The sequence below is a fragment of the Salmo salar genome, chromosome 04 (assembly GCF_965601325.2).
Source record: "Salmo salar chromosome 04, fSalSal1, whole genome shotgun sequence".
Classification (NCBI taxonomy): Eukaryota; Metazoa; Chordata; class Actinopteri; order Salmoniformes; family Salmonidae; genus Salmo; species Salmo salar.
The window spans coordinates 48,537,577-48,556,171 of NC_138294.1; the positions used below are offsets into that span (position 1 = coordinate 48,537,577).

General features: G+C 42.0%; 1 protein-coding gene across 2 annotated transcripts; it reads right to left on the reverse strand.

The window, feature by feature from the left end:
- Positions 1-215: 215 nt before the first annotated feature.
- On the reverse strand, positions 216-17,126 carry si:dkey-175m17.7 (uncharacterized). Of its 2 annotated transcripts, none has more exons than XM_014196435.3 (4): positions 16,837-17,126; positions 9,771-11,947; positions 8,475-8,780; positions 216-4,636 (listed from the first exon to the last, which is right to left on the reverse strand). In XM_014196435.3, exons 2-4 carry the CDS (start codon positions 11,929-11,931, stop codon positions 4,371-4,373), a joined length of 2,733 nt encoding a protein of 910 aa, XP_014051910.1. In that variant the 5' UTR covers positions 11,932-11,947; positions 16,837-17,126; the 3' UTR covers positions 216-4,370. The 2 variants fall into 2 exon arrangements, with proteins under 2 accessions (XP_014051910.1, XP_082830621.1); XM_082974495.1 differs by lacking the exon at positions 16,837-17,126 and adding an exon at positions 13,184-16,811.
- Positions 17,127-18,595: the final 1,469 nt, after the last annotated feature.

Consider the following 18,595-nt stretch of genomic DNA (forward strand, 5'->3'; position numbering starts at 1 on the left):
AATCACTGATAAAAGTTACAAGTAGATAAAACTGTACATACATGGAAGGGGACCCAATTATTACAAAATGAAAATAGTATTATCTGCTCAGTTGTTCAACGGGTTGGAAAACTGAGAGGGTTACAGCAGTGTCATTAGAGGCCGGCGGAACTGACCTTTTGATGTCCAAGGAAGCGGAGCAACAGGATAAAAACACTACAGATCTAATGATAGGTTTTCCACATCTTATAGACATTTATTACCCTCATCATTTATAAAGGAGGATGTCTCTAATTAGAGAACAATAGAAAACAAGCCTTAAACACATACACGAATAAATGTAAATTCACACAACTCATCAATTAACAGATTTACAAGGAAGTCATACAACAAAGCAATAATTGTTTAAATTGTTTGCGTTTCTTTTCATGTGCAAACTACAAATGGAAGATTCTTTACTCATCACGAGTCCTATATATTGAGACTGTTTCCCTTTGCCTTGCGTGAACTAAAGGGAGAATGTTCAAGAAGCCATCAAAGATTAAAGTGAAGCCTATACACTTCTTTTTTCTTCTCTTGATCTAATGTACAATCTAATAATTGTTCCTCAGAGAAGCATCTGAGGTCAGCTTGAGGGCTGGGTAAACCCAACTTTTTTTTGTAAAGTAAAAGTTGAATGCAATATAATTGTGTGGACACCCGCTTTGCATCACTTTGACAAGGTTCATTCACAATAGATCCCATTGGAATGATGTCATTCAGATCAAATTGAAAAGAACAGCAGGAAAATAAACTAATTGTGGAGGTCACAGTGGAATATGGTGTGTTGACACACGGCACACCTTCAGTGAGGTCTGATGAGTGATTGAATAATACAGAGCAAGACAGAGGGCAGCTGGAGGTCATTATTTCGGAAATACCTGGTAGAGATGACTGGAAGAAGCACTGATGAACCATTTACTCATACAAAACTGAGATCCACAGTCAAAAACTCACTCAGATGCAGGTACACACAAATGTGTGTACGTCATGAACAAATGGAAATGTAGAAAAATATAGATCAACACATAATTACGAAGTAGGCAGGAGAAAAATCCCAGAATCAATCAAGTATTTAGAAACTATTCAACTGCAAATTTAATATGAATTGATGCTACATTGCTTTGGATAACCAAACTATATACATCTTAACCAAAGGCATTCTTGGTTTTCAGATTTCTTGCAATTTATACCAAATGTGTTTATAAATCTGGAAAAGGGGCTACTGGCAGTTTTCAATCAAAATGTGTTGTGGGAAATTATGCCTTCACAGCTAAACACTTATGGAATAGGATGATTAAGAGTGAACCTCTTAATCCTTTGGGAACACTTATATGAAAGCCATAATCTCAAGTACAAAAGTTCAAGTTTTAAATACACATATATTCTGTTATTTTTTACAGCAGCAACACCCACCCACGAGTTAGGTTTTGTCTAGCCAATCCCAGAGCTCCCTCATCAAACTGAACCCTTTGGTATGAGGTTGGGGACAAACTAGGCCTTAATGCACCTAAATCAAATGAAACCACCATCTATAGGGGTCATCATCAATAATCAGAAAATAGTGTGTGGGAACAACTAGAGATCATTGATATAATCTACACCGAACAAAAATATAAATGCAAAATGTAAAGTGTTGGTCCCATGTTTCATGAGCTGAAATAAAAGATCCCAGAAATATTCCATATGCACAAAAACCTTATTTCTCAAAAATGTTGTGCCGAATTTTCTTTACAGCCCTGTTAGTGAGCATTTCTTCTTTGCCAAGATAACCTGACAGGTGTGGCATATCAAGAATCTGATCAAACAGCATGATCATTACACAGGTGCACCTTGTGCTGGGGACAATAAAAGGCCACTCTAAAATGTGCAGTTTTGTCACACAACACAATGCCATAGACGTCTCACGTTTTGAAGGAGCGTGCAGTTGGCATGCTGACTGCAAGAATGTCCACCAGAGCTGTTGCCAGATAACTGAATGTTAATTTCTCTACCATAAGCTGTTTTAGAGAATTTGGCAGTACGTCCAACTGGCCTCACAACCGCAGACCACGTGTATAGCGTTGTGTTGGCGAGTGGTTTGCCCCATGCATATCGGTATTCCCAGTCGTGTGAAATCCATAGATTAATGCCTAATGAATTTATTTAAATTGACAGATTTTCTCATATGAACTGTAATTCCATAAAATCGAATGGAATTGTTGCATGTTGCGTTTATATTTTTGTTCAGTTTATATCAAAATTTGATACATAGCAGGACTGTAATAGATCAAACTTGGCTGGGCATCACAGAATAAATTGTGCGATAAGGATCAGTAAATGTAAAACTAGTGAGCAGGAGCCACAGTCTGACAGACAGGAGCTCAAGGGGCGACTGACAACTCACCATATTAAATACAAGTTGGATGGGTTTAACCTTAAGGACCAAGGCTGAGAACTAAACAATATGCAGGAAGAGTGTGATTCACAGTGAACTCAATGATAAAGCTTTGTTATTGTTTTCGCGGATCAAATCCATATTTTTAACAAGAACAATGCATAGTATTGTAGTAAAAGAGATTCAAACTCCACAGAGGCAGATGGGAGCACAAAGCAGACACTGGAGGGCAAAAGAAGGGATACAACAACACGTCAGAAGATAAGAGTAAGAGAGGTATCATTCTGTCTGCTACAAAGGATTGCTCCTTTCTGTTATCCTGAGCATGGTATACACACAGTAACATGGTATACACACAGTAACATGGTATAGCTGAATACAGCTTGAGGGAATAAACGGATCAGGAAGAACTAATTAACTCAAGACTAGGATGGGTGGAGGATAAAGATAGATGAGCAGACAAACAGGCAGACAGACAAGGCAGATAAAGGCCTGGATACTATCTAAAGACTAGGATAGTTGAACATTGCATTATATTTTCATTCCCAACCTAATAGTTTGACTAAGGACCTCAAAGTCCTCGGTATGGCAATCAAAGGATTTCATTGAATAAGTCTAATATAAATCAACTGCTTTGAAAACGTATTGTTTAAACAAACCATTTTTTAAAATAATTATCTAGGCCATAAACGAAAGGAAGACAAGTTGACAAGTATTGTCTCTCTGCTGCCTTTATCTTATCTTTCAAGTCTGATTTTCATTACTACTGTATGTTTCCCAATTACAAGAAATGATCAAGGGTATTTTCTATATTCCCTCTTTTTCCTCGACTTCCTTCTCAGTAATGATACATTTTAATACATACATGTATAGAATGTATATTCTTTAAGTTAAAATATAAGCAGTGACATAAAGAACACAAAATATATGACAAAACACATCAATAAAAATAAATACTCTGTACTTGTATATATGCAATAGTAAACATGTTCAGAAGAAATATTCCACAAACAAGGAGGGCACTCAAAGAACAACATCTTGGTGCAGTTGTGTGTCTTAATTAAAGCACACACTTTGCAGTGTTCATCTTTTTCAATCTTTTCAACCATTGTCTGTTGGAAAGACAACATAGATAGATCCATGACTAAGTTCTGTTCAATAACAGTCTGCTGAATCTGTTCAGTGTTGTCTGTGTATTGTTGCTCTTGACCATCCCTCTATTGGCACCAGATCTGGTTTCATTCACTGAGTTGTAGGTTTCTGGTTTCACCCCATTTTCCTAAGAATTGGCAATATTAAACCTCGGTCACTCCTCCACCAGCCACAAGCTGCTCTATTGCACAACTCCCAAGATACAGTATATATATATATATATATTTTAATGTAATTTAGACATTTTCGACCCAGTGGGGACTGGGCCACTTCAGTTGAAACGACCAAACATATTGATAAATTGATAAAGTGCATTGGAATGCCCTCTCTGGGGCTATGGATAGTGTTCGTTGTCATAGCTGAATGGTGGTGTGTCACTATAGTTGTTTCTATTCTTGGTTCTGCATGCATTATGGATTTTGTAAATGACAGCCTTGAGTCAGACCAGGACTCATTGCACTTCCTTAACTTCTGTAATGCTCTATACCACAAGCATCAAATGAGCCATCTGATTACAGTGGATCATGGTAAATAATGATATCTAAGCATTATATAAAAACTTGGCACATAATTACAAATGGTATTGGATGAGGATTAGGTTGACCAAAAATGGGACTATTTATGAGTTAACCAATCAAATGATTTATCCTATAATCTATAGAAAGTGCACTATTTCAATATTTTATTCATAATCTATGCCAATAGGGACACTCTGTCAATTAGAGTTCCCCTCTTTATCGCTCTACCTTTCATTTCCCCTTCACAAAACTATGGCTGGCCCAATGCTGGTTTCCTCCTCCCCTCCATTCCTCGTATCCTGCTGTCAGACCTGGGTCTCCAGGCCGCTGAGTTTGGGGGTCAGGATGCGAGGAGTGACCCCAGAGTTGAGGTCCCTCTCAAACTCCAGTAGCTGACCCATGAAGTTGAGGTTGGGAGACACCACAGGACGACGGCCACGAACATACTTGTAGGCATCAGTCATGGTCATAAGGGTGTGCTTCATCAGGTAGGCGATGACGATGGTTGCCGAACGGGACACGCCCGCTTGACAGTGAATCAACACTCCTCGCCCACTCTGGTGAGCCTCCTCTGTGGATGAAAATAGGTGGCTATCAGATTCCTGTCAAGGATGATCACTGGAATTCATCTATTCCACAGCTTTTTCTGGATCTGACTCTCCAGTTCTCCCATCTTCCCTTTTGATCCATTTATAGCTCCCTAAATGTCTCTCCAGTCAAAAACTTCGGAGAACGAGATCAGAGGAAAGACTTCACATACAAATCATCATGATCCTCTCCTTATCTCAGTGCTAAAATACTTCTAAGCTCAGACAGATAAAGACTGAAAGACAGGAATGGGGAGAGTGGATGCGATAGAAAATGAAGGTAGATCAGGAGTGTCAAACATACGGCCCGCGGGCCGGATCCGGTCCAGCAAAGGGGTCCAATACGGCCAGCGGGTGTTTTGAGTTTAAAAAAAAATCTACAGTTTATACATGTACAGTGCCTTCAGAAAGTATTCACACCCCTTGACTTATTGCACATTTTGTTGTGTTGCAGACAGAATTCAAAATGGATTAAATAAATAAAAATGCTCACCCATCTACACACAATACCCTACAATGACAAAGTGAAAACATGTTTTTAGATATTTTTGCAAATTTATTGAAAATTTAATACAGAAATATCTCATTTACATAAGTATTCACACCCCTGAGTCAATACTTTGCAGAAGCACCTTTGGCAGCGATTACAGCTCTGAGTCTTTTTGGGTAAGTCTCTAAGAGCTTTCCACACCTGGATTGTGCAACATTTGCCCATTGTTCTTTTAAAAATGATTCAAGTTCTGACAAATTGGTTGTTGATCATTGCTAGACAACCATTTTCAGGTCTTGCCATAGATTTTCAAGTAGATTTAAGTCAAAACTGTAACTCGGCCACTCAGGAACATTCACTCTCTTCTTGGTAAGCAACTCCAGTGTAGATTTATTTTTAGGTTAATATCCTGCTGAAATGTGAATTCATCGATGACAAGCATACCCATAACATGATGCAGCCACTATGCTTGAAAATATGGAAAGTGGTACCCAGCAATGTGCTGTATTGGATTTGCCCCAAACATAACACCTTATATTCAGGACAAAAAGTGAATTGCTTTGCCACATTTTTTTTATTGCCTTGTTGCAAACAGGATGCATGTTTTGGGATATTTTTTATTCTGTACAGGCTTCTTTCTTTTCACTCTGTCACTTAGGTTAGTATTGTGGAGTAACTACAATGCTGTTGATCCATCCTCAGTTTTCTTCTATCACAACCATTAAACTCTGTAATTGTTTTAAAGTCACCATTGGCCTCATGGTGAAATCCCTGAGCGATTTCCTTCCTCTATGGCAACGATTTCCTTCCTCTACGCCTGTATCTTTGTAGTGACTGGGTGTACACCACCTAAAATGTAATTAATAACTTCATCATGCTCAAAGGGATATTCAATGTCTGCTTTTTTTTATTTTTACCCATCTACCAATAGGTGCCCTTCTTTGCGTGGCATTGGTAAACCTCCCTGGTCTGAGGTAGTCATAAAAAAATAATGTTAAACACTATTATTGCACACAGAGGGAGTCCATGCAACTTATTATGTGACTTGTTAAGCAACTTTTACTCCTGAACTTTAGGGTTGCCATAACAAAGGTGTTGAATACTTATTGACCCTATAGATTTACATTTTTTATTAATTTAAAAAAAATTGAAAAACATAACTCTACTTTGACATTATCGGGTATTGTGCATTGGCCGGTGATAAAAAATAGTTTCAATTTAATAAATGTTTGATTTTGGCTGTAGCACAACAAAATGTGTGTTGGGGGGGCGAACTCAATATACTTTAAAATGACTAAAACCAAATCGAAACTTTGGAGAAATTATAATGGACCCTACAATACAAATCAAATCAAATTTTATTTGTCACATACACATGGTTAGCAGATGTTAATGCGAGTGTAGCGAAATGCTTGTGCTTCTAGTTCTGACAGTGCAGTAATATCTAACAAGTAATCTAACAATTCCCCAACAACTACCTAATACACACAAATCTAAAGGGGTGAACGAGAATATGAACATGTAAGTACAGTTGAAGTCGGAAGTTTACATACACCTTAGCCCAATACATTTAAACTCAGTTTTTCACAATTCCTGACATTTAATCCCAGTAAAAATTCCTTCTTAGGTCAGTTAGGATCACCACTTTATTTTAAGAATGTGAAATGTCAGAATAATAGTAGAGAGAATGATTTATTTCAACTTTTATTTCTTTCATCACATTCCCAGTGGGTCAGAAGTTTACATACACTCAATTAGTATTTGGTAGAATTGCCTTTAAATTGTTTAACTTGGGTCAAACATTTCGGGTAGCCTTCCACAAGCTTCCCACAATAAGTTGGGTGAATTTTGGCCCATTCCTCCTGACAGAGCTGGTGTAAGTGAGTCAGGTTTGTAGGCCTCCTAGCTCGCACACGCTTATTCAGTTCTGCCCACAAATTTCTATAGGATGGAGGTCAGGGCTTTGAGATGGCCACTCCAATACCTTGACTTTGTTGTTCTTAAGTTATTTTGCCACAACTTTGGAAGTATGCTTGGGGTCATTGTCTACTTGGAAGATCCATTTGCGACCAAGCTTTAACTTCCTGATGTCTTGAGATGTTGCTTCAATATACCCACATAATTTTACTTCTTCATGATGCCATCTATTTTGTGAAGTGCACCAGTCCCTCCTGCAGCAAAGCACCCCCACAACATGATGCTGCCACCCCCGTGCTTCACGGTTGGGATGGTGTTCTTCGGCTTGCAAGTCTCCCTCTTTTTCCTCCCAACATAACGATGGTCATAATGGCCAAACACTTCTATTTTTGTTTCATCAGACCAGAGGACATTTCTCCAAAAAGTACGAACTTTGTCCCTATGTGCAGTTGCAAACCGTAGTCTGGCTTTTTTATGGCGGTTTTGGAGCAGTGGCTTCTCCTTGCTGAGTGGCCTTTCAGGCTATGCGAATATCGGACCCGTTTTACTGTGGATATAGATACTTTTGTACCTGTTTTCTCCAGCATCTTCACAAGACCCCTGCTGTTGTTCTGGGATTGATTTGCACTTTTTGATCCAAAGTACGTTCATCTCTCGGAGACAGAATGCGTCTCCTTCCTGAGCGTTATGACGGCTGCGTGGTCCCATGGTGTTTATACTTGCGTACTATTGTTTGTACAGATGAACGTGGTTCCTTCAGGTGTTTGGATATTGCTCCCAAGAATGTACCAGACTTGTGGACGTTTACAATTTGTTTTCTGAGGACTTGGTTGATTTCTTTAGATTTTCCCATGATGTCAAGCAAAGAGGCACTGAGTTTGAAGGTTGGCCTTGAAATATATCCACAGGTACACCACCAATTGACTAAAATGATGTCAATTAGCCTATCAGAAGCTTCTAAAGCCATGACATCATTTTCTGGAATTTTTCAAGTTGTTTAAAGGCACAGTCAATTAAGTGTATGTAAACTTCTGACCAACTGGAATTATGATACAGTGAATAATAAGTTAAATAATCTGTCTGTAAACAATTGTTGGAAAAATTACTTGTGTCATGCACAAAGTAGATGTCCTAAACGACTTGCCAAAACTACAGTTTGTTAACAAGAAACGTGTGGAGTGATTGAAAAACAAGTTTTAATGACTCAACCTAAGTGTATGTAAACTTCCGACTTCAACTGTATATGGATGAGTGATGGCGACACAGTTTCTTGATTGTGTCAGGCTTGCTAATAATCACCGAAATGAAAGGTAGACAGTCAGGGAGCATAGAATATTCCCCAAACTACAGATAGAAGACCAGTCCCTGGGGCAAAATGAGTTTGACACCCCTTAGGTAGATACTGCTCAACTCACCGATGAACTCAAACACCTCCTCAAAGTACTGTCGTAGGTTCTGCTTGCTGTTGTCGGTAGCCGGCAGCCGTTTGTAGCGTACCAGGCCGCAGCCGAGGTGGTAGAGGGGCAGGTGTGTGGTGACGTTGACCACGTAGCCGATGTTGAGACGCAGCAGCAGGTCCAGGTCCTGGGCGTCCCTCTCGTTGCCCAGGAAGAGGAAGGGTAGGATGGGGCTGACCACCGCATTCTCCACATCAGGGGTCATCCCATTCTCATCTGACAAGGAAGCCGGTAGCGAGGAGGAGAGTGGCAGAGTGAGGTGCACTGGGAGAGGACAACACAACACAGTGAGAGATTGCTGTTAGAAAGGACAATTTAATTTGATTTGGATCACTGACAGGCATTCACCCTGAAGTATACCAGAGTTAGACACAGAGAAAAGAAATCAAGCATCAGAGATAGAAAGAGTTATGAAGAGATGTGTGAATGACGGAGAGACAATGAAAGTGTACAATATATCTCATTTATGGTTCTTGTTGAGTAGGAGTATCATTGCCATTCACTTTACTCCTGCAGAGCAAAGAAGTTTGCAGCTCTGAGGAACTGCTAATGCTTTCATAATTTCATACATGTTCTCCTAACAGGAGGGAAACGTACAGACATGAAAAAGCTTCTGAAACTTGTGATTCTTTATACTATACTGTATGTCATCAACAGATCCTTCAGTCACTTAACAGGGTGGAGGAGGCTACAGTTATGTAACTATTAAGAAAAGAGAATACATCTTAGCTTTTTGGGCTTTGTCATTTAAATGAGAACAGCTTAATCTCCCACCGACAGGGTTCAGTGTCAGCGACTCAATTTCCCCGGGAATTGTTTTAATTAATTCAGCTATTCTAATCTCCCGCTCTTATCAGCTCTCTTTGCGTTCCAATCACCATCCCTCCATTTCGCTCCTCTCTGTCCCTTTTTACGCTGGAGCCCAGACTATAATTAAGTCATTATCCTCGGGTTCCTTTTAAACAACCAACATGTTAGAATAACATATCAAATGAGATTGGCAGGAAAGGAAGTAGATTTAAAAGGTAGGCGAGGGAAGCATAGAGAAAGAGAGACAGTCAAGAAAATAAGAATAGGATGAAAGAGATTTTCTCCCCAAAATTGTAATTTATGCAGTCAGACAGTAAAGCTGGTCTCTCAATTGGGGATTTTTTTTCTGTAACTATCTGTGTCAAAAAAGTCCCCCATCAAAAATCTGCAGAAGTATAGCCTAAGAGACTGAAACAAAAAACAGTGTATAATGTTTGGCCTTACCTCTGCCGCTCTCTTCGTCCTGCTCTCTGTTGAGTGAGTTTAGGACCAGGTGGAGGGACTGGGCGGAGGGGAGGGAATGGCGTCCGTCTGCATCTCTTTGTCTGGGTTTGGGTTTGAGGAGAGTGCTGGGAGCTGACGGTGGGGGTGAGAAGGAGGGAGGGGATTGGGGAGAGGGCGTGCGGGGGGAAGGGGTGCGAGGGTATGTAATATTGCCTTCCTGCCCCATGCCATCCACCTTTCCTGACTCCCCACCTTTGTTCCAGAGCCTCTTTAGGGAGTCCTGGTCTGGATCTCGCCCAGGCCCAGACCCAATAAAATCTAGGACGGCCATCTTGCCCTGCTGAAGACGGCGTCGGCCAGCGTGGTCTGTTATCTGATTCCGGGTGAACTCCAATAGGTTCCTACAGTCCAGGGTGACAGGGCTGGTTCCGTTGCTGCTGTTTTGGTTCTGACCCACACTTGTCTTCCCCACTCCCATAGCCATCCCTGCACAGCTCTGCTGGTTCTGTTGGGTTTTAGACCTGGTCATCTTTTTCGCCAGGTCCTCGGGCCAGATTGTGCGCACTCTGTAATCATCATCATCAGCGGGGAATATTCCCATGGGGGGCCCTGCCCCTACACCCCTGCCCATCCCAGGGGGCTTGCCGCCCCGACAGGGGTTGAAGGTGACAACTATAGGGTCGCTGCTACAATAGCTGCAGGTAGAGCTGCCGGCCTGACTGGCTTTGGGGTTGCAGCCACTCACACAACTCTGTAAGGCTCGCAGTGGGGCTGAGGAGGATAGTGGGGTACAGGGCAGACATCCCCCCACCAGTTTTTTGCGGAATGCAGCAGGACTCTCAAAGGCGCCAGCCTCCCCGGAGCAGGAGGCACATCTCAGGGGTCTGAGCAAGCCCGTGCGGCAGTCCGACACAGTGCTGTTGGAGGATGAGGTGTTGGTGGTGGAGGCTGTGGACAAACATCCCCCAAGAGTTCTTAATCCCATTGCTGCGCCCCCTCTGTGGTTCACACCTACAACCCCGTGGCCGTGGCCACAGGAGAAAGAGGAAGACGGACTCCCCCTACCCCTCTGGCAGCCAGCAGAACGTCCCCTGCCCCCCCTGCAGCGGACCAGCTTCCAGCAGCCACAGCTGAAGGGATGTGAGAAGTCGATGGTACAGGTGTGGTCTGGGCTGGGGAAACCCCCACGGGAGGAACAGGGAGAGAGGGGTAGGCCGTGGAGGATCTGAGGACGATGGTCCCTGCCGCGGGATGGACGAGGCTGGTTGAGGGGTTGCTGAAACGAGGTAGGAGCACGGGGGTGGTGGGAGGGAGGGGGGACAGGGTAGTGGGAGTTTAGAACAGCGGCATGGGGCACAGGGACAGAGTTGTGGTGGCCGGGCAGGCTGTGGGGGTTGGGGTTTTGATGGACAGGTCCCAGTTTGGAATTCTCTTTGTTACCCACGTAGGGCACTTCCCGGGCACCTCTGGGGGGGAAGCTGGCAGAGCAGACTTTGGAGGACACGTTCTGCACCTTCTCTCTTCTGGACTTGGACTGCTGTCTCTGAGATGGGACAAACTCTAAGACTCCTCCCGGGGATACAGCCAGATGATTCTGATGGTGACTGCCTGGTGAGGCCTGTCTCTGGTTCTGTGGATGATTTTGGAGTTGCTGCGCTGCTCCTCCAGGCTTCCCTGATGTTCCTCCAGTGTTTTTCTCCCCGTATCCTGGATCCAAGCGCAACGAAACCCTTTTTTTGCTCCCCTTCACACTCCCACTGCGAACTAAAGAGTTGCTCTGCCCCCCTCCTTTTGTTCCTTTGTTCACAGATAACTTGATGTCGATGGTATGTGTGTGTTGGTGTGGTCTAGGGCCAAGAGTCACTGTCCCGTTGCTGTGACAGTGGCTAGGGGTGTGTCTGGTACCCTCTGAGACAATGGCCTTGTCGACCTTGGTTTTCTGCAGACGGGATGATGATCTGCGCTTGCATTCCAAAGACAGTGAGTTCGAGGAGGGAGGATTGGGGTAAGACTGAGGAGGGTGGGGATGAGAAGGGCGGGAGAGAAGTTTGTTGCTATGGGCTGTTATATGGGAGTGGGGCTGTGGGGAGGACCCAGGTAGGGCCAAGTTTTTAGGGCGCTGAATAACCACTATGCGCTCGTCAAGAGGGAGTGGAGGCATCTGGGTCTACGCAAAGCTGTGTGTGTGTGTAAGAGATAGGGGAGAAAGAAACAGAGAAACAATGTCAAGATTGTATTCAGAAAACATTTTCAAATTACTGTTGGCATCAACATCATCACATTTTTTGAATTTGAAGCCACATTTACATCACATCTGTCCTACGCCAGAGTAATGACCAGTGGAACAACCAAGCTATGTAACTACCTTGCAACAGGTATGGAGTATGGAGTATGGTGTTATGGACAATTCCCACGTTTGCTCTTGCTTTTGGTTTTATCTTGAACAAAACGCTCTTTGGGCAATACTATGAAACAGTCTCTATACATACCTAGTACACAAGGTATTTACATGTGTTATTCCCTTATAGATAACACATAATAAAGCCATTTAATGTAAATTGTTGCAGAGTTCGAATTCAAGAAGAAGACATCCCCGTGACTATTACTTGACTACTGCTGCCGACCACCGTAGTGAGCGATCAGAAGAATATGCGAAGCATATTTAATATACATATATAATCCATTGGATTTAGAAAGAAAATACAGCAAACAGACAGTAATGAAATCAAAACCAAAAGACCAAAATACAGCCTTTATGGTTTTGCCAAAACAGGGCAGAGACCACTGTTTTAAGAACACTTTGTTGAAATTGAAGTTAGCTCAATCGAATGGTTGAAGAAATGAGGTAGAACCAAATAAATAAGACAAATATATCTCCCTGTTAGAGAAGGCCCTTTACCATAGCAAAACAGACTAGAGAGCTGGCTGTTACTGCCACAGGCACTGAATGACCATCGATGTACGTGTCGTAACCTATAAATAAGCACTTCGTCATGAAATACTTGAATACAGACTGGAGGAGAGAGGACATTTTGGGCAAAGCTTTAGATATTGTATTATTATTATCATGTTATTCTACCCTTTAAATAAAGACAGTAAAATTGATGCCTAATTCTCATTGGTACTAAAGACTTTTGTCATCTACTAAGCGCTACTTACGATGACAAAACCCATTAATGAGCTTTTTTTGTTGCATTAAAGAAGATTCTCTGGGACAGGGCAGTACAGAGAGATAACAAGACAGAGAGAAAGGTTGGGAGAGAAATAGAGAGACGGGAGGACAGCAATATAAAGACAGAATATGACGTGACAGGGTAGACCACAGACTAGACAGGAGGAAGATACATGGCAAAAGGCACTAATGATTATTCACTCCCAAGCAACACACATAGTGACCCATAGACAAAGCACACCATGCTTGCGTTTTCCACATGCATACGTCCACGCACAGAGCTTGGTGATGGCATCCTCATCTTTTTCCCTTTTTCAGCCTTGCCTTCGTAGCCTGTGGTGGAGGGGGGTGGGGTTACATTGACCCAGTTTTGTCATGGTGGAAGTCAACATCACTCTGATCACTTTTCACTCACACATTGTAAACACCTCATCAGCACATACATCAACACAGTGTAGCGGTGTATTGGTCCTTTTTAATCATACTGTCAAAAGAACAGTCAGACCAAAAACACAGTGCAAATCACAAAAAACATACTTAAGCAAATGCTTGCAGCAAGCAATGCCTCTAGAGATCATTGTCATCATCATCATTGTTCATGAGTGCCATTCTGACCATTACTGTCACCATATCTACAATTGCAGCCAGTAGTCCTACATACATTGTGTGAAAAGATGTTCTGAATGTGGAGGCTTGATAAAGGGTGTAAAAGTAATGTTTTTGCTACAGAATAAGATCATAGGCTTACCTCTAATAGATACAATGCTTCGGATGTGCAGAAGACAGACTTCCACCCGCTATACCATTATGTGATCATTTTTAAGGGCGATAGAATGGCTAGAACATTTTTGAAATTCTGTCCCTGAATGTCACAAAGGTGAATGTAGAGAGGTGACCTGATGATTTGTCTCGCTCTGAAGTAGAGGACCATGTTGGATTCACAAGGCACTGTCTGTCTTTTTAGGATCTTTCACCACATACGGTGCATTCAGAAAGTATTCAGACCCCTTCCCTTTTTTCCACATGTTGTTACGTTACAGCCTTATTATAAAATGGATTAAATAAATGTTTTCCTCATCAATCTACACACAATACCCCATAACGACAAAGCGAAAACCAATTTTGAGATTTCTTTGCAAAAACAAAAAAACAAAAACAGAAATACCTTATTTACATTAGTATTCCGAACCTTTGCTATGAGACTCGAAATTGAGCTCAGATGCATCCTGTTTCCATTGATCATTCTTGAGATGTTTCTACAACTTGATTGGAGTCCACCTATGGAAAAATTCTATTGACTGGACATGATGGAAAGGCACACACCTGTCCTTATAAGGTCCCACAGTTGACAGTGCATGTCAGAGCAAGAACCAAGCCATGAGGTTGAAGGAATTGTCCGTAGAGCTCCGAGACAGGATAGTGTCGAGGCACTGATCTGGGGAAGGGTACCAAAACATTTCTGCAGCATTGAAGGTCCCCAAGAACACAGTGGCCTCCATCAATCTTAAATGGAAGAAGTTTGGAACCAACAAGACTCTTCCTAGGGCTGGCCGCCCGGTCAAACAGAGCAATCGTGGGAGAAGGGCCTTGGTCAGGGAAGTGACCAAGAACTCAATGGTCACTATAACAGAGTTCCAGAAGGACAACCATCTCTGCAGCACTCCACCAATCAGGCCTTTATGGTAGAGTGGCCAGACCATTGGTCATCCTTGAGATGTTTCTACAACTTAATTGGAGGCCACCTGTGGTAAATTCAATTGATTGGATATGATTTGGAAAGGCACACACCTGTCATATATAGGGTCCCACAGTTGACAGTTGTCCGTAGAGCTCAGAAAAAGGATTGTGTAGAGGCACAGATCTGGGGAAGGGTACTAAAACATTTTGCTTCATTGAAGGTCCCCATGAACACAGTGACCTCCATCATTCTTAAATGGAAGAAGTTTGGAACCACCCGGCCAAACTGCGTAATTGGGGGAGAAGGGCTTTGGTCAGAGAGTTGACCAAGAACCAGATGGTTACTCTGACAAAGCTCCAGAGTTCCTCTGTGGAGATGGGGGAAACTTCCAGAAGAACAACCATCTCTGCAGCACTCCACCAGTCAGGCCTGTATGGTAGAGTGGCCAGATGGAAGCCACTCCTCAGTAAAAGGCACATGACAGCCCGCTTAGAGTTTGCCAAAAGGCACCTAAAGGACTCTCAGACCATGAGAAACAAGATTCTCTGGTCTGATGAAACCAAGATTGAACTCTTTGGCCTGAATGCCAATCGTCACGCCTGGAGGAAACCTAGCACCATCTTTACGGTGAAGCATGGTGGTGGCAGCATCATGCTGTGGGGATGTTTTTCAGCAGCAGGGACTGGGAGACTAGTCAGGATTGAGGGAAAGATGAACGGAGCAAAGTACAGAGAGATCCTTGATGAAAACCTGCTCCAGAGCACTCAGGACCTCAGACTGGGGCGAAGGTTCACCTTCCAATAGGACAACGACTCTATGCACACAGCCAAGACAACACAGGAATGGTTTCGTGATAAGTGCCTGAATGTCCTTGAGTGGCCAGGCAGAGCCCGGACTCTAACCATTTCTAACATCTCTGGAGAGACCTAAAACTATCTGTGCATCAAGGGCTGTAATCGCTGCCCAAGGTGCTTCAACAAAGTACTGAGTAAAGGGTCAGAATATTTATGGAAATGTGATATTTCCGGGAGTTTTTTGTAATACATTTTAATCTAAAAACAAGTTTTTGCTTTGTTATTATGGTGTGTAGATTGATGAGGTGGGAAAAAAAACTATTTAATCAATTTTAGAATAAGGCTGTAACAACAAAATGTGGAAAAAGTCAAGGGGTCTGAATTCTTTCAGAATGCACTGTATCATCTGTTGTGGCACATCAGTCTACTGCTGAAATTATTTGAAGCCTTCCGTGACCTCTGGTCACCTATCTACACGTTCACACAAAGACCTACCTGCAATACTATTTATCCCTGTTTACTGTGGACAAATAACGGCATGCTGCGCCTGCAAGGTAAGGAGAATAATAACAACGGGCATTGGTGGAAAAAAACATAATACATTTACTGCTAATAACAGAGGAGGACAATAACTTTAATAAGGTGGAATCATACGGGAATGAAATTATTTTGCGCATTGTCGCACATCATTACGCTTAGGGTCCCGTCTCTCTGTGAATGACAGGGAAGAAGAAGCAGTCTCCTCTCCATGAGCGGCGTTTTATGTTTGCCCTTTGTTCGCATATAGGATATAGATATGCTGAAATGATTAGACCTAGGCTATATAAAAATAGCCAAAATTAGAATACATACTAGTATTGAATAGTGACTTGCAAAAACGCACATCATGGAAACTAATTAATAAGAAAACCATGGTTTTAAAATATACATAAGAAATAATGGTTATGGCCTTGTAGCATGTATGTCCCACAACTCCAGCATTAGGCCATGGAAAATGAATCATCATCATCTAGTATCACTTTCACTCCCACAGTCCTGATAAATAATATAACTTATTTTGGCAAAGTCTGCAGAGATTGAGGGTTGGTGGTATTATCCTCTGCTGGGCAGTTCTTAAGTAATGAAGGTGAATTTAATCAAATTGATTCGTAGTGTCGCGTCAAAAGGATATATAGCGTCCGGCGTCTCAGGAAAGGGAAAACTAGTTTGGAGTCTAGTCTGTGAGACCAGTCTGTGAGACCAGGCTGCATTCTAACGCATTGGCGTGTTTCTTATATGCATAAGTGTGTAACACGTAGCCATAGTGCTGGATCCTCATGTGTCAACAATAGCCTATAATATTCAGAGTAATTGTAAATCAGGCATGAGTCTTGTTCGTCAGGATACTTTACGCCGTTAAAGGTTTAAAATAAACTCACTTACGTTAGGATTGACAATTCCGTTGTATCTTCATGCTCTCCGTGTAATATAATTATTTACATTTTCATTGATGTTGTCCAGACATTTCTTTGGTTAACGGTATCCTCTTCTACACTGGAGGACCTATCATATTTTGCGGATCCGTTTTCCGTGCAAGAATAAGCTTGCATATAAAAATAGAGGACCTACGACACTAAGCATCTATTATTGATAATAAAAACTAAAAAAATAACACCACTATAAAAAGTGCTTACACCACACCAGTGTCAGTGCTTGTGCATGTGTCAATGTGCTCTCGGATGTATATGTGAATGAGAGCGAGGAAGACACTAAGACAGACGGTGCTGTATGGAGGTGGGGTCTGTGGTCTGTGCAGTGGATGACATCATTCCAGACCAATGGCAAGCAAAATGTTGTAAGGCAGCCAGCAAATTAAGCTTCGTTTTGAGCACGTGTGCAGTATAAAGTGGTATTCTCCAATGTCATTCGACGGGGTGGGAGGCGGTGATAACAGTGGTAGGTAGGCCTATTACAAGCCAGCGTTGTGCTGAAATTATGTAACAGTGAAAGCTTGAATAAAATCGATTGTGTCATTGTTGTTATAGAACTAGAACATTTCGTTTCTGCCATTGTTCAACCTCTTCTTGACCTAGCCTACATAACCTACAAATAAGGCCTGTGTCTATCAGACACAAATACACACACATACAGCATGAAGGGTGTTTTTTTAGTTTTTTTTTTTACGATATACAGTCAGGTCCCAAATTTTTGGTACCCTTGAAAAAGATTAGCAAAAACGATTGTATAAAATAAATATTACAAATACTGAGCTATATTGTTAGCACAAAAAAAGCACAATAATATTATTTTATACTAATACAATTGCTCAGAGAAAGAGATTTTGTTTAAGAAGTGATACTATTTTTCCCCAAAAATATATGGGTCAAAATTATTGGCACCCATGTTTCAATACATCAGCTTGCGAGGATAATGGTACTGAGCCTTTAACATTTTTTTGATGATATTGGAGAACACATTGGGAGGGATCTTAGACCATTCCTCCATACAGAATCTGTCCAGATCCTTGATATCCTTCGTCTGCGCATATGGACTGCCCTCTTCAGTTCAAACCCATTTTTCCAATGGGGTTCAAGTCCGGAGACTGAGATGGCCATTGCAAGATTATGATTTTGTGGTCAATTAACAATTTCTTTATGAATTGTAATGTGTGCTTTGGGTTATTGTCTTGTGGCCCAGTTTCAGCCTCCTAACAGAGGCAACCATGTTTTTGGGTGAAATGTCCTGGTACTGGGTAAAGTTCATGATGCCGTTGACCTTAACAAACCGAAGCAAAATAGTTCCATAACATCAAAGAAGGTCTACATCTGTTGTATTCGGGCGCACGTGACAAATAAACTTTGATTTGATCCACCACCATATTTTACAGTAGGTATGGGGTTATTTTCTGCTTATGCATCCTTATTTCGATGCCAAACCCACCACCGGTGTGTGGTCAAAGAGATTTATTTTCATGTCATCTGACCATAGCACCGGTTCCAATTCAAGTACCAGTGCCGTTTAGAAAACTCCAGGCGTTTACATTTGTTGGATGACATGAAAATAGAGCTCTTTGGCCACGCACACCAGTGGTGGGTTTGGCGTAGAAATAAGGACACATAAGCAGAAAATAACCCCATTTAGACAAAATATTGATGTCATCCCTCATTATGAAGAACAATGTTCATGCCTCTCTCTGTGTGTG